Below are 15,746 nucleotides of genomic sequence, written 5' to 3'. Positions count from 1 at the left end.
AGGTGTTGTGGAGCATGAACCCGGATCCTGTGGTTCAGTCAAACGCTGTGATGGGGATTTAATAACGTTAATAAGAACACATGCAGTTTTATTCCCTCAAACCAAATTAGCAAACACATATAAGCAAATAACAAACGAATTGAGTTAAAATAACTGCTGTACTTACTTTGGTCTTCCCCATTGCCCAGTTCTCCAGCTTTGCCTTCTCCAGTATTGTTGCACAGGTTTCTGGAGTCACCGCTGGCTCCTCATGAGCATGAAACGCCAAAATGTAGTATCTGTAATATCGGTGCAATCAAGGTTCAATTATACACACATTATAATCATGAAGAGTTGTCTTCATATGTGTGATTTTTGTTTTTTAACTTGTTTAAAATCCCTTAAATCGGCTGTTTCCACCACTGAATTCCACCTGCTGACCTCTTTATGAAGTTGGCGAACAGGATGCGGTGGGAGTAACCCTGCCGTCTGATCTTGGCGGTCTCCAGGACCCCGGTGTAACGCAGCTGAACCAGAACCTTTTCTCGGTCGAACTTGTTGGCGTGGCGATCGTTGTTGGGCTTGATGCAGCGCACGAAGTGAGGCTGCCCCGCCACCATCTTGGACAGCAGGTCCATCAGAGAGTACTGCAGTGAGGACGGGAAGAGGGAAGAAAGTTATCAACAATACATCTGTGAAATGTGTGCTATTAAAAAGAAAGAGCAGGATCTTACTCTGAAGTAGGAGGCCACGGTCTGCGTTCTCATGTTGGTTGTTTCTCTCGGGTGGTACGGAACGTCTCCTTGTTCGCCCGCCTGAAAGAACAAACCTTAAATATATCACAAAGCAAATTAAATCATCCTGTACTCTGATCATTCTACTTTCTACTAATGCTTTTATTTACAAGGTGCACTTAAGCTACCAAGGTTTTAGAGCATAAGAGGGCAAAAGAAAGACACTGAACAAAGGTTAATGTAAAGCATTAGCAGCCGTGGTGGCTGCAGCCCACCTTTATACTCAAAATTAAAATGAAGAAAAACACATTTCAATTAGAATTTTCAAAGCGAATAGGTGTTTTTTTTTTTTTTTGAAAAATCACCAATCACCGTTTGTACTCTGCCATCAAGACGCACATCGAGAAGGCATTGTTTTTCAGGCGTGAGCTTTATTTCCCGCGCAGGCTGCAAAAGAGGCGCATGAAATAGATAAACAAAAACAAAAAAAAAGTACCGAATGAAGTTTATGGTCTGCAACTCGTTTAAATGTCAGAAATATTCACAGTATTTTATCTGAGGAAGACAACACAGAGAGAGCTGTATCAACACAATCATTATTATAAATTACGGACAGAAGTGCTTAAAGTATCTACTTGGTAACAAGCTCTAAATCTATACACTAAGGGAAACCAGCTTAACAATAAACCATCGTTGTTCGAGCAGCTTCCTCAGAGCGAAACATTCGGATGAGCTCTTTGTCTCATACGCAGATAAATGGAAATGGATTCAGGAACTCATCAAACACAGTTCATTTGAATGTAGCTACTGTCAGTGTGCTTTGAGGTGAGCTAATTACCTCAGGCCTTAACAGCAAGGAACTGCAGTTGTGCACTTCCACATTGTGAACTAATTTATCGAATTTACTGAAGTTGTGCCATTAATTTGCCAGGAGGCGTTTTTATTTGGCTATTGGCGACTTTAAGAGACTGATCACTGAGTGATTCCGATGCTAAATTTAAAGTTTGAATCATTTCTTAACTGAATAAAACTTTAATACACTATTTAAGTCAGGAGGTCTAATGTGCATAAAACTTATTACCTCCACAAAGGTTAGTAGATGGGACATGGACCAAACTACAAAGTTTACTCAAAAATGGTTTCTTTTCCCTCTTGTGTATGTTCACATGCTTGTTTTAGTTATTTGATGCGATAATAGCTGATGCTATAAAAACTGGGATGTCATGATTGACAGCTGACACTGACCTGTAATTGGTTGAGTATCAGTGGAATCATGAAACTTCAGAATCTGGCTTCAAATTATGTAAAAGCCTAAGATGTGAATGAATGTAATCAGGACAATTTTGGCTTAATTTTTGGACAAAGGAAGTGGAGAAAGGTTGTCCAAATGTATTCACAGTTTGATTTGCACACATGCATTCATCGTATACATCGTACATATAAAGCTGTGACTGCTTGAACTAGAAATACCAGCTCTATCTAGAGATCTAGATGTACTGAGGGTATATTACAACACTGAAGCACAAACTACATGGAAATCTTTTGATTACCTCACTGAAACAAAAAGCACTGTATAGGGTTAACACTCCCATCTTTAAAGGCCGAGGTGCAGAGATAAAGAAAATGACAAGAAAATAAGGTGAGATTACAGTTTGGTAAAAAGTAGAAAATTAAAATTAGAACTCAGGAAAAGATCTTGTCGGTGGTAGAGATGATAACAATGAATCCAGGTACTTTTTCAGGGGAGATTGTAGAATACAGTGATGATACAGACACTGCTGTAAGTACCTTGGCGAAGGTGATGGTGCGTGTCGGGGTCCGCAGGCTGCTCATCGTGTTTATGCCTTTGCCCTTGGTGTGAGCGAGGTTTCCTGTCAAATAAGCAGAGAAGATGAGGGTCAGTGAGAAACTGCCCTCAACAAGGGAGACCCAGTCCTTCATCATCTACAGAAACAAAGCCGCTGTGTGTGGAGGCGGCTCAGCAGAACTTAACTATACTATATGTGATATGTACTCATGTGTACCGAGAGGAGTTGATTCTTTAAGAACTTAAATAAAGAGTTCCCTACTCTCTCCTTTTGTGAGTTACTGTTGACTGGGTCACTGAAAACAACCGCACACTGTCGCGCCACGCCAACGCTCAATACTACTTAAAAGAGTGATTATGTGATTATTGGCTTTGCAGTTCGATTTTGACAGAGCTGGCTCGCTGCTCGGCCAAGGAAGGTGCCAAAGCTGCTTATTACAAATGTCCTTTAGAGAAGGGAGGGCAGAGTAACAATAGCCTTTTGTTTTACTTCAAGTACGTATGCTGCCTATAAACTGTTGTCGTAAACAATGTCCGTCCTATTTCTCTTCTGTTGCTTCTTGAAGGTAAAACTATACGCTGGCCTCTACCTGTTTTGGTGAGCGGGTGGGTGACGAGTTTGCGAACCAGCTCGTTGTCTGACGACCGCAGCAGCAGGACGATGTCGGCTGGAAGCGTGTCTCTGTTCTTGGCCAAGAAGCCGGCAGCGTTGTAAATCACCTGAGGAAAAAACACACGTTAACTAGCTTCAGTTTCATAAAAACTCATGCAACATTATTAAGACCAAATGTCCATTACCTTTCCAGCATAGTGGTGGATCCCAAAGCCAAGGTCAACTCTCTTTGGTCTCCAGAAGCTTTTGGTCTTCAGATTATTATCAAATTTCTCTACAATTCCAAGTTGCACATAATTAATTCTCCTCTCAAACATAGTGAATATAGGTTTTGAGACTTTACATTGGAAAACAGATTCCCACTGACCTACGAGGGTCTGGTCAGTGGCTTGTGGGAAGCGACTCTCCTCGTCCAGAAGTGAGAGCATCCCCATGGGCTTCTGCAGGAACAGATCCAGGAGAGGTCGGTTGTCCTCGTACTCAATCATCCGAGCGTCCACCTCCTCATTCAGATATTCATCCTGTACAGTCATGGCAGCCACAAATCATATTTTTTGCAAGGTGATATCCTGGATTTAAAGTTTGTATTGAGGTTATTTGTTCTGTAATTTAACTGTTGAAATTGACCTGGAATATTTTGCAGAAATATCAGGTTTTCCATTATTGTCAGAAAACAAAACTTTGTAGTCTGTGCATATTGGAGGCATCTTACAACATAAATCAGCTTTCCAAACAAAAAACCTAAAGCGCGTTGCCTTGTTGGGTTTTAACAGCCTGTAGTGATAAACTGCTGCTTCCCTATTTTCAGATGACTCTAGTCCAGGGGGCAAAATCAGCGAATCCCTCCACGTTACTGTATCTTGAGCTAACCTGATCACATCAGGCTGACTGACTCTGGCTCACTGCTACAGAGACTCGGTAACATTTCCACATTGAGACTTTTCTGTTCCATGAAGAAAAAGGACAAAGGGGGAAAAACAACATCAACCTGCTTACTGTAGCATGAAATGCACGTTGTGAAGTAAATGAACCACATGAGGAAATCTTTACGGATGGAGATAGAGATAGACAATATATAACAGCACGTATGAAACGTATAGAAAAGGGAGTACGGTCTTTAAAACTGCTTTACTTTATTGCTTATTAATCTTGTGGCACATTACAGTTCCCTTATGCTATATACAGTGTGTGTATATATATATATATATATATATATATATATATAATGTTGGCAGTAGAGGACAAATATACTTCTAGGCCTGGTGCCAACAATACCCCAGAGTGAGTTTAAGTCCAACGCTAACTGTCTTCAACTCCTAATTGACCCTCGTTTGGGATGATTTATGGCTCCTCTCCATGGGTGAGACCAAATCATTTAACATTAGCAAACCATTCTCTGTCCTCTCCCCCAAGGCTACGCACCCACAAGGCTGCATACAGGGGACTCTCTCCCGTAAATAAAGAGAGCAGCGTATTTTACCCTTGTCGTCTGTTAAAACACAAGCGGATGACAAATGATGACATGTTATCTCCATTTAGATGGAAATGTAGTAGTTCCAAGGTGAAAAAAAATGCAAACCATAATGCTTTGCACGAGGGATCCGAGCTCTCGGAGTGTTTGATCTTTGATTGCAGCGACGGGTCGGAGGAACTCACCTGTTCCCAAGCGAATATGTGCTGGTTGAAGTAAAACTGGATCTGCTCGTTGGCGATGTTGATGCAGAGCTGCTCGAAAGAGTTCTTCTTGAAGTTCTCGAAACCGAACATGTCCAGGATGCCGATGTTCAGGCCCTTATCATCTTCTCTGTGGGTGAGAGGGATGAAAGTATTATCCCGGCAGAGATAAGACACAATATATGTGGAGCATAATCTCTGTGGCCTTGCTGAAAAATAAATAAAGCAATGTCCAGTTATCACCTCTTGTTGTGTCTACGTTTATCACGAAACTCAGAGGAGAGACGTGTTATCGTTCCAGGAATAGCTCATTACATTGCAGATCAGGTTTCACGTGATCCAAGAAAAACTTAAAACCATACTCATGCTTCCCACACATACGAGTAAGAAGTATGTGAGATGACCTCATTCTGCGTTCACACACACACCATCACACTCTCTCGCTCCTAATCTCACCCTAGGTGGCTGTCGGGGCGCAGCAGCGAGTTAATGCGGTTGACGATCCAGCTGAAGAGGCGGCCGTAGAGAGCCTTGCCCATGGCGTCCCTCACCTCCGCCGCTTTTTCCACCGTGTTGGGCCTGACGATGGTCTCTCCCCGGGCAACGACACAATGGGAGGTCAGGGCTTCTTGCAGCTCGTCTGAGCGGATATGCAGCAGCGAGGCCACTGTGGGGGACACGAGATAAGGTTTTGAAATAGGGATGAAAGCTAGGTGGAAAGTGTCCAAGTAATTCATGCATGATGTGCAAACTTTATCTGTCCTCATTCAGAAGACGATGCTCTGAAATCACGATGAAGTACGGGACTGAAACCACTGTTTATGCTCATTAATGAAATAGATTGATGTCATTTAAACAGCTTTGTAAATTACCGGTCATGAAAAAAGTTTAAATTTAGAAAATTAATGCCGCAGGGGAATCATGTCCTGTGAAATCTACCGATTTCAGATGCATGTTGGGTAATAACATCTCTGCAAACTCTGCAGCCCGCACTGATGGATGATTTATTTCAGAACAATAGTTTCCTATATTTAGCTGCACCTGGAGCTCTCTGCAGAGTTAATGGAAAGAAGAAGCAGAGGAGGGGAGGAGAGACGTGGGGGTGCAGGGGAAGTAATTCACAGTCGTGTTTGCTTTTACGTCATCACGACACGGAACTGTGGCCAGGCCCCGCCTCCTCCTCACCGTTCTCCAGGACAGAAATGTTGGAGATGTTGCTCTTGTCAGTTTGATGCTCCGAGGCGACCGGGCAGAACTCGATATCTCCAGAGTTGAGGATGGCGGCCAGGGTGCTGTAAACACTGCCCAGCTCCTGCAGGAACAATAGAGACAGTATAACTCTATAGATACGCCTTCATATGCATTATTGACTTTATATAACAGTGGTACTTGAATATATAACAGTAGTACTTGAATACCTTCCAAGTTAAAGGTGCTTTACAGATACAGCTTTGTTAGCAGTCGCAGGACACAAGAGCCCCTTTTGCTCACGGCACCATCATTTCATTAACAAAAATATCAACAAAATTCCTTGTAATTTGAAAAACAATCAGTAAATAAAAAAAAAGTAAAAAATGAACAAGAAGGGGGGAGACTCAGTTTGTTTGACAGTCCGAGCACCTGAAAGAAAACCTTCTCTAAGGTTTCAGTTTGTGTTTCACAACTGAGTCACAATAGATAAAGTGTCTGAAAGTAATAATCTTCATCTTAGTTTTGTGATTTCATGCGAGACAGGACGTTCTGTAGAAAAGGAGGCTCGTCCTCCAGCAGTGCCGAGCAGCGATTACAGGATAAGTGCTATTGACGTGCAGATCCCAGAGGCAATCATTTCTTTGGGCCTCATTAGTCTTCACAATGCCAACAGCTGACTGCCTCCATGTGCCTGTGGCTTCATTCCCTATAATAAGCCATACAGTACACCTTTATACACTGACTACACACTGGTTTTAAAGCTTATTTGATGTATTTTTATACGCAAACATGTTTTTTTTTAAAGTTACAAACGTATTTTCATACGTGACAGATGCAATACAGATGTGTGAGACACTATGGATGTTAAATCAAGGTTATACTATAATCGTGGACAAGCCAATTTCAGCTTTTCACCCCGTGATCAATGCAGCAGTTTTGTACCTCCAGGGTGAATCCAATGACTTTGAAACACTGCTCCACTGCATCAAACTGCTCCTTGTAGAAGGTGTTGCTCACGATGTCAGGTCCTAATTTAATGTGCTCGTTACACAGATACCTGAAGTGCAAAGAGGAAGCAAAGATCAGGACTGGGGTGCAGGGAGCTGGCAGCGGGAGAGGGGAAATAACAGGGTTACGGAGAAGGGGCCAGGAAACGTCAAACCTACTTAGGTGTTTTGCTGTCAGAGAGCTTGTAGTGGGCGAGTTTCTTCCTGTCAGCCAGGCCGGCGTAGATGTAGTAGAAGATGTGGAAGTTTCTCTCCCCTCTGTCAAAACACACAGGTCAAACAGTCAGTGTGGTTTTGTGAGCATCATATTTATACGAATTGGAGGTTAATTATAATGCTTCATAGAATATCAGTCATATTTTTGATTTGATTAAAAAGCCTTGACTATATTTTGTCACCGTACTGAACAGATGATCTCTAGTTATTCATTTATACCACACAACTATCGGTGCAACTTTTCACCTGATGCCATTCAAACATCTTCTGCTAACGATCCTCCTCACAGATCCGAAAACACGACATCCCTCAGGTAATGAATCATGAACAAATCTTACGAGAATAAATCTTGAACAAACATGGCTCCACCGTGTTTGCTGTCCCCAGCAATTAGTGTCTAACGGGCTGAATAAAAGTGAAGCTGCACACGGAGCTCACAACCAAATCAAACCTTCTCCGACCCGTGTGTCTGTTTTCTAATGAAATACTTGAGTCTCTCTGAACTTTAACTGAGACCTGCAGGACCACAATCTTTGATCAAACGGGAAATAAGCTAGTGTCTGCACTTGACCCGCTCCGTTCTGCAGACACATGATAAAAGGAGAAGATGGATCGACTGAAGTGCAGCTGGAAGGTAAATGCCACCAGTCTGATATGGAGAAGCAGAGGTGCAAGAAGGAGACAGTCCATTACGCACTGATCCCTGACCAGCACACCAAAATAACCTTCGTGGCAATGTTCTTTCAGGAAACGACAAAGAGACGTGATTCAAATTCAATTGGAGATTTGTTTGTGGAAAGTTTCTTACATTAGAAAAGGGACAAAAAAGGAGGAGGTGATATTTACACGGCCTGGTGGATGACTCTGGATTTCTCCAGCAGATACTCGGAGATCTGCGCCCCCACCACCGTTCCTCCACAGGTGAACTTCATCTCCAGGTATTTGCCGAAGCGGCTGGAGTTGTCGTTGATGGCGGTGCAGGCGTTTCCAAAAGCCTCCACCAGGCTGTTGACCAGCAGGATCTTCTCCTGGAGCGTCCGATTGTTGGCCTGAATAAAACATTAAACCATCATAAAAACTGAATGTGGTGGGAAGTTAGAATTATTTAGTTAGTTTGTGCCTTTCTGTTCAGGTTATTCATATCAAAAGTGACATTGCCATTGGTTTTCTTTATTATTCCACTAATAAAAAAGCAAATTGAAATGGAAGTTGCAAAGCATGACTGGCAGCAGCTGCAGCTTCACACTAACTCATCACAGGAAGTTTAAGAATCCTTGACAATGTATTTGGGGGTGCACAGGCTGCTGCATAGTGATTTTCAAACCCTGGCATTGTTTGTACGTCAGGTAAATCCCTGTGAAAGCTCCACACGAAGAATTCATAATAACGATGTGTAAATGAAATGTGGAGCAATTATAACTCACCTTCCCGAGAACAGTCAGCTGCTGCACCAACAGATGAGCGCTCTCTGTTTTCCCTGCTCCGCTCTCTCCACTGATCACAACACACTGCACACAGGAAGTCAGAGACATCCCTGTAACACTAACGCTGACTCCATTACACGAGGTTTAAGGTAAAAGTGAAACTGTAAAAAGAATAAATGAATACTTGTGTGTACCTGGTCTGTGTTGTATGACACCATGGACTGGTAGGCGATATCGGCCACAGCGAAGATGTGTGGTGGGTTCATTGTACGTTTGGCTCCGATGTACATCTTAGTGTCCTGCGAGGAGAAGAGGTTAGACAATGAGACTGAATTTAAAGATGGATGACACAAGTGAATGCAAAGCATCGCAATCGCCCCCTGGTGTCTGGCTGCAGTAAAGGCCATAAACCCTGCCTCCTCCATGTTAGAAGCTGGGACATGGACCAAACTAAACACAATCAAAAAAACACGACACACATTTTTCCTCGAACATGGTTTCTGTCATTTAGAGTAGTTCTTATTACACTGATGCTTGTTGAAGTGTTTGTATCCAGGATATTTTGGGTTTATTTCTAGATGGTGGGAGAAAGTGAAAACGCGTCGTCCATATACAGTCTATGATTTAAACAGGTACCTGAATGTCACAGACACCAGAATGTAGATACATCCCAATACACACCAACAGAAATATTCACTCAGAACAAACTGTCCTATTATATTTTAGCTCTGGGAGGAGGGGGCTGAAAACTAGCCACAAAATTGAAGCAAAGAAAAACATAATGATTGAGAGGAAAATACAATCAGTGAGGTATGGAAGAGGCAGAGAAACACGGTGTGTGTGTGGAGGTGAGGCTAAATGGGATGCAGCCAACTGCAGCGCTGCACAGGCCCTAATGAGACACGCTCGGCTACATTCGGTGCATTACTGACCAAATGCAAGAGCACACGTGCATAAAAGAAAACTCACACACACAGAAACACACATGACAGTGAATATCCACAGACCTGAGGATTGTATATCTCCATCTTATGGAAAGGATTGACTGCGATGAGGATGTCTCCCACATATGTGTAAATTTGGTCTCTTCCATAGCGACTCTGAAGCTGCTCTGTGACCGTGTTCTGGAAGGAAGCAACAAACTTTATTCAGTTTTCATCCATGACATATTTTCAATCCTATGAAGTTTCTTTCTACGTTGTCTTACGAGAGATAAATGCAAACAAATCATTAATAAAACCAAGCGCCCCTTTAGCTCATGTCCGGCCTCAGGTGGAGGCCGGTTACGTCAGCGTTTTATCTTCCTGTCACACGGTGATTGATTCTCCCGTCTTCATACTTACGGGACAGGTACATCAACAACAGCACTGCCTCCCTCACACTCATCCTGACGGATGGGTGGAAATATCCGCTGGTAACTGAGAGTGTTTGTATCATTCAATATGTCACATTTGATAAATTGCCCCTGATGTTATTTGTGCTACTGTGCAGCTCAGGCCAACTGGCCAATCGAACAACTACAAGATACCGCAGATGTTCCTTTCGGTGTAGTGAATGTAATTGTTATAATTAGGTCTCTTTCGTTTCCAGAGTAAAAAAATATAATATGTGAAACTCAACTTTTTCCACCAGGTTCGCTCCCTCATTATATTTTGCTTTTTGATCCACTATCACACTAAGTTCTAGAAAGGTCAGAGCTGAGTTCGTACTTTCTTACCTCATCCAGCACTTCCAAGGTGGCGAGGTCTTCCACCTCGTCTGGGTCGCTCTGTGTCTTCATGTGGCTTCCTTTTTTAGTGTGGATGCGTTCATGCCTGCAATTCACAGGGCGCACAACCAAGCCTCTTCATAAGCAGCGTATGTAACGAGACATAAGTCATCCTGCTTGAAATTCAGTGCATGCAGAGCACAGAATGGTGCAGCGCACATTCCTGCCAATGTTATTTGCTTGGGCAAAGAACAAATCTCTTTAAACGAATTCTAAGTAACTTAAATATAATCAATCAGATAAAGATTTTTATGTAAATGTAACACTGAATGGTAAATCAGTAGGCACTCCATCCTCTCTTTGCCTCGTGTGAGACTCGTTACGTGTTAGCCTGAAGCTTACCGAGATAAAACTGCTCACTGCTCATGGTGGCGTTGATAGCACTCATGAAAACAGGCTCCAGTGAAATCAAAATGCTGTGAGGTACCTTGCAGTGTGTTTCACTGCAAACATGTGAAAACTGAATCTGATGGAAGAATATCTTGACCTTCTATACCCATATCAGAAATCATATGTTACGTAAAAAAACACAAGAAACAGCGATGACTAAATGACACAGAAAGGAGACAAGTCCAACGATGGCAGCATGTACACAGCAGTGAACTATTCAGTTAACTGGGAGTACATGTGCCATCACTACTACAACAAGAGTTATCATCTACTCCTAATGGGGCATAAAGATCATATATGCATGTGTTACCTGTCATTACTGTCTGTGCTTCTGTTTGTCTTTCCATGATGGCTTGAACGACAGAAATAGGATTAACATTTCACGACTGTATGGACGATCTGGGCCAACATTTTAACTTGTGTGCAGCCTGCACATGTCAAGTGAAGCCGGGGATTGAGCCGTTGTTTATGTGAGGGTGGCAGGGCTCGTAAAGTCTCTAGCAGAGGGGGGTAATTTGGATTATACTGCCTGCTAAAGTTAAGCTGCAGTTTAGGAAAGGAGAGCCACTGACGGGGAGGTTTGTGTCTTTTTGGCAGCAGACACACGTCATAGGACTCGAGTATTATGAGTGTGCCGCTCGACGAGCAGCACGACTGCTGCCGCGTCACAGACATTTGTAGAAATGTGAAGTATCTGAAATATGGACGGTACCTTGTTTTTTCAATGGATCCTATTTGTTGATTGAGATCAATGAGTTCAATCAATTGTTTCTGCAGAATTCTCTCTCTGCCGACAATCTGTTTGATGAACACATGCTGGAGCAGGTCGAGCACATTTGGTCTGAGCTCAAAATCCTTAATCAGACATCTGAGGAAGAAAACGGAGGAATTCAGTGAATGTCTTATTTAACTGTATTTATTATTCAGAGGCATCACAGAACGACTCGCATCCACACTCACTTGCAGATGAAGTCATTAAAGCTGTCTGACCACAGCTCCGGCTGGTGGAGGGTAGGCGGAGGATTTCTGTTTAAGGAACGAATGGAAAAGATAAATTGAATGATAAGATGAGATGGGATTTAGCAGAGCAGGGGCGGGGGGGAACAAAAGGCTGAGTGGATCGACGGGAGTGAAATCTGAACACGGCAACAATTCGTCTCCACAACACACATCCAGTGATGTTTCTGCAGCAGCTATAACAAACAGCTATTTCACTTCTGCAGCCGGGTGGCGTTGATACAGCTGAAGAGTCAATGACACTGGATCAGGTGCAGTTTTCACCAGGTCTTCTAAGGTTTGTAAAAATACCATCTAATTTAACAGACGTGTTGTTAAGGGATCAACGGTAACGAGGCCTCACAGCCTGGGAACAACGCAGCTAATTCACTTTTAATCCAGTGGCTTTTCTTTTTACAAGAACGTTCCTGGCAAGTGGTCGGGAAAGTCAATTCTGCCCGCTAACGAACCAGGTCGGCTCTGAATGCAATAAATAGTTGTAATGAAAGGCCATAAATCTCCTTTTTATCACACAACAAATAAAGACAGCAAATGCATCAGATATTTGCTGTGACTGTTTAACCGTTTTTCTTATCTGGAAGACAAACAGGAGAGAGCGGAGGCAAAGAGTCACACGTGCCTGAGCTAATTAATCCTTTCTTTCTTTAAATGTTGGGGCAAGTGCACATCTTCTCTGTTGCACATAATAAAGGATCAGAGCATAATTAGGAGAATCATTTTAATCTTTAACCTGCTGCAAAGTGTGAAGCTCTGATTTGTTTCATTCTTTTGGGCTTTAGGTTTGTTGAATGGTCTAAAGGAGATATTCTAGCAGGTTGTTCTGTGTGGACCTGTGTTACTAATGTGTGTGTACAGAGAAATTAAGATATGCTTGATTTAATCAACCTTAGATGATTGACTTGGCCGTCTCCTGCAGCTCTTGAACAATTGCCTGCGATTGAGCAACAGTCCTGTTCAATAAATCTGCACCACTGTGGTTTAGATCGACATAAAACCAGAAACATCCTTTCAACAGCTCACTAATCCAGCTAACAAAGATCATCTTTATGGGCTCTGCATCAGAGGGCTGTGTTGGATTATTGTAAATCACCATGTCAAGAATATTTGAGTCATGAGGACACAATAAAGGCAAAGCAGATACCCAGGTAAAAACAAGTGTTCCTATTTTTCAACATAAGAATCTGGATTAAATTAATCTATATGATCCTGTATTGGGTATAAAACATGTTAAAAAAGAGGAGCACTGAGCGATAACAACTGTATTTGGATGTTGAAAAAGTAAAGAACACATAAATAGGAGTTGTTTTTTCTTCTTGATGATCCTCTGTTTTTATTTGGCCTAAATGAAATAAGACAAGGTGTGGTTCAGTCCCTCTTTCCTCGACTGCTTGATGAACAGAAAGCCTGGAGCTCTGGCTGCAGCAGTCACATAGATTCTGGGAAGGCGGCGTGACAGCTCCTGTGGAGCACGACCCCGAGAACAAACACACACGACAGCCATGACACAGATGTCTGTGTGTGTGTGTGTGTGTGTGTGTGTGTGTGTGTGTGTGTGTGCATGTAGGGCGTGCCCACGTGCCGTGATGGACAAAGTGCTGTGCCGTTAAGATGACGGTGAAGGCAAGTGCGGCTCTTGGAATCTGGAGATGATGAACAATTTACATTTCACCTTCGCAGAACGCACAGATGAGAAAAGGGTGGCTGGGCTCTGAGCGCCCCCCCCCCCCCGGGTGGGAACAGAGCCAGGAGGGGAGTACTTTAGGGATCAGACCCCATGAGCAGAAAAAAGCGATTTGAAAGGAAAAGACTGCACTTTGTCTGGTTCAGTCTGTGGATAGAAAAGCAAATTGCTGGGTTTAGGAGCAGGAGATGGATTTTCTGGATTGCAGTACAATCACGATGCATTACCCTGTCTTTACATTGCTCTCCAGAGGAGGGGTGTCAGGAAAACATACCCTCTGCTGCTGAAAAACTGTTTTTTTTTTTTTTTAAAGCTTTGTCCCTTGCAGCTTGGATGATTGACGCACAGTTGTGATGGAGGCTCACCTGGGTATTTTGAAAAGAGCTCTCATTGGATGGAGTTCCGAGAGGGGCGGGTCTCCATCTCCCAGCTCTATGGCGGTGATGCCCAGGGACCAAACATCACAGCGAGCATCGTAGGTTGAGTCCAGCTGCTGCTCACAGGCTATTACCTGGAGCAGGGAGAAACAGAAACAGTAATGACCAAGACAGATAGATGAAGTTTCCAGTGTAAAAGCTGGAACTCGTTATCAGCCTCCATCTCTATCACTCCTTCATCTTCCATTGACCCGTTTGCCTCAATGGCACAAACAGAATGAACACAATCTGTATTTCCTTTAAGCCGAAACCAACAACACGATACAAGAGCTAAAGTTGGGAAGTTTGGGGCAAAAGGTCAATATTTGTGTATTATTATTGGATTTTGTTATTTTTTTTCTGCCTTTACACCCTCATTAGTTTCTCACACACACACACATACACACACACACACACACACGCTAATAGTCAATCATCAGTGTCCTCAGGGCAACATGGTACCAATCAACTACATGAATCATCTCTGAGTGGGAGGCATGTGCTCACATCAAATGTTTAAAATCAATATGAATTGTATTACCAATTCCCAATAGCCATGTTGTTATGTACAAAGGCTAAATCATTATCGAGTTATGTGTAATGTGTAACCATTATACACAGCTCAAAGAACAATCATTATATCATGACACAAACTTACCCCACACCTGAAAGTTATATATCCAAATCTCCTTTAGGAAGAAAACTAATAATCCAAAGCTGTAGAAAGTCTGCTCCATAAGAATCTCTTTAAAATGTTTACACCCCTGGCCTTTAAACAACCCTGCAGCCAAACACTGTCTCCAACAAGCTCCTTCCTTTCTTACGGCTTGGTCGATGAGCATTTTACACAAATGAGATTAAAATCCTAGTATCCCGGACACGTCATGCAGTCTAATAGTCTAATACACAGTCTGCACAGCATGCAAACCTCATGTAAAAATGTTGATTGTGATTTGTCAGGTGATCATGCAAGAGTTAAAAACTTGAAGAACTCTTGTGAGTTAAAGCATTTAAAACTGGCAAAGGTGCAATGGTTACAAAGTGAGTCTGTGTAGAGGAGGATCAGGTTTCCTCACAGGTTTTACTCGTGGTTCATCTGATGTTGATCGGTGCGGAGGTGCAGACGAGCGGTTATGGGATGCCTCCACGTGTCGAGGTTTATTCTGAGGTGTTGTGGTGTCGGTTTAATGAAATATGAATGAGATGGACCTGTTCCTACAGCAGCTGTGGCTGAATCTCCTTCACATTCGGCCGTTTCACTACAGTCAAGACTTCAGACAGGTTCTTTAGCACCAGACTGAGAACAGAGACTGCATCTAGTTCCCTGTTGTCCAGCTGAAGTAAGACCGCATGCCTTCACAGGAACTGAACCGTCACCAAAAAACCTCCAATCCAAAGCAATAACCTGGAACCTCACCTCACTTCCTCCTGCACCTTACACAACACATGAAAAGTCACATAAAAACCAAGATGGGACTTTGATGATCGTTTCTTGATGTGTACTTCAGAGGCTGGATGTGCAGCGAGCCGTGATTAGATCGCAGATGAATGACGGAGGCTGCCCATTGCATTTGACAGTGTTATCTCTTTGATGATTATTAACTGTGGCCCCGCCGGGATCCGCTGCGGGCTAATGTAGTGTAAAGGGAACAGGCGTCGGGGGCGTTTAAAGGCGGGTTTTTACTTTACCTCGGGAGCCATCCAGAAGGGAGTTCCAACAGAGGTGTTCCTCCTCAGACGGGTGTTTGTCAGCTGTGCCGAGACACCTGCAGAGACGGAGGATACACACTTCAGACATTTTAGCTTCTTTCTCTGGAATCTCAATAACT

The 15,746-nt window shown here is 43.0% G+C and overlaps 1 protein-coding gene across 7 annotated transcripts in view; it reads right to left on the bottom strand.

The window, feature by feature from the left end:
• myo3a (myosin IIIA) overlaps nucleotides 1-15,746 on the bottom strand; it is a 39,121-nt gene that overhangs the window by 10,738 nt on the left and 12,637 nt on the right. For 3 of the 7 annotated variants that reach the window (XM_069513011.1, XM_069513010.1, XM_069513012.1), the window contains 24 exons: nucleotides 15,607-15,683; nucleotides 13,867-14,012; nucleotides 11,764-11,829; nucleotides 11,516-11,671; nucleotides 11,114-11,155; nucleotides 10,363-10,459; nucleotides 9,653-9,769; nucleotides 8,840-8,944; nucleotides 8,646-8,729; nucleotides 8,068-8,270; nucleotides 7,165-7,263; nucleotides 6,941-7,055; nucleotides 5,993-6,119; nucleotides 5,264-5,474; nucleotides 4,790-4,937; nucleotides 3,501-3,654; nucleotides 3,319-3,407; nucleotides 3,111-3,240; nucleotides 2,502-2,584; nucleotides 2,264-2,305; nucleotides 1,086-1,160; nucleotides 714-794; nucleotides 421-626; nucleotides 167-278 (listed from right to left, as the gene is read on the bottom strand). In XM_069513011.1, coding sequence (XP_069369112.1) covers nucleotides 167-278; nucleotides 421-626; nucleotides 714-794; nucleotides 1,086-1,160; nucleotides 2,264-2,305; nucleotides 2,502-2,584; nucleotides 3,111-3,240; nucleotides 3,319-3,407; nucleotides 3,501-3,654; nucleotides 4,790-4,937; nucleotides 5,264-5,474; nucleotides 5,993-6,119; nucleotides 6,941-7,055; nucleotides 7,165-7,263; nucleotides 8,068-8,270; nucleotides 8,646-8,729; nucleotides 8,840-8,944; nucleotides 9,653-9,769; nucleotides 10,363-10,459; nucleotides 11,114-11,155; nucleotides 11,516-11,671; nucleotides 11,764-11,829; nucleotides 13,867-14,012; nucleotides 15,607-15,683 — 2,765 coding nt within the window. The remainder of the gene's footprint in view (nucleotides 1-166; nucleotides 279-420; nucleotides 627-713; nucleotides 795-1,085; nucleotides 1,161-2,263; nucleotides 2,306-2,501; nucleotides 2,585-3,110; nucleotides 3,241-3,318; nucleotides 3,408-3,500; nucleotides 3,655-4,789; nucleotides 4,938-5,263; nucleotides 5,475-5,992; nucleotides 6,120-6,940; nucleotides 7,056-7,164; nucleotides 7,264-8,067; nucleotides 8,271-8,645; nucleotides 8,730-8,839; nucleotides 8,945-9,652; nucleotides 9,770-10,362; nucleotides 10,460-11,113; nucleotides 11,156-11,515; nucleotides 11,672-11,763; nucleotides 11,830-13,866; nucleotides 14,013-15,606; nucleotides 15,684-15,746) is intronic. The other 4 variants (XM_069513015.1, XM_069513013.1, XM_069513017.1 and 1 more) reach the window with 4 other exon arrangements.

The sequence above is a fragment of the Paralichthys olivaceus genome, chromosome 17 (assembly GCF_024713975.1).
Source record: "Paralichthys olivaceus isolate ysfri-2021 chromosome 17, ASM2471397v2, whole genome shotgun sequence".
In the NCBI taxonomy this organism is placed as follows: domain Eukaryota; kingdom Metazoa; phylum Chordata; class Actinopteri; order Pleuronectiformes; family Paralichthyidae; genus Paralichthys; species Paralichthys olivaceus.
This window is presented reverse-complemented; position numbering and strand designations above follow the sequence as displayed.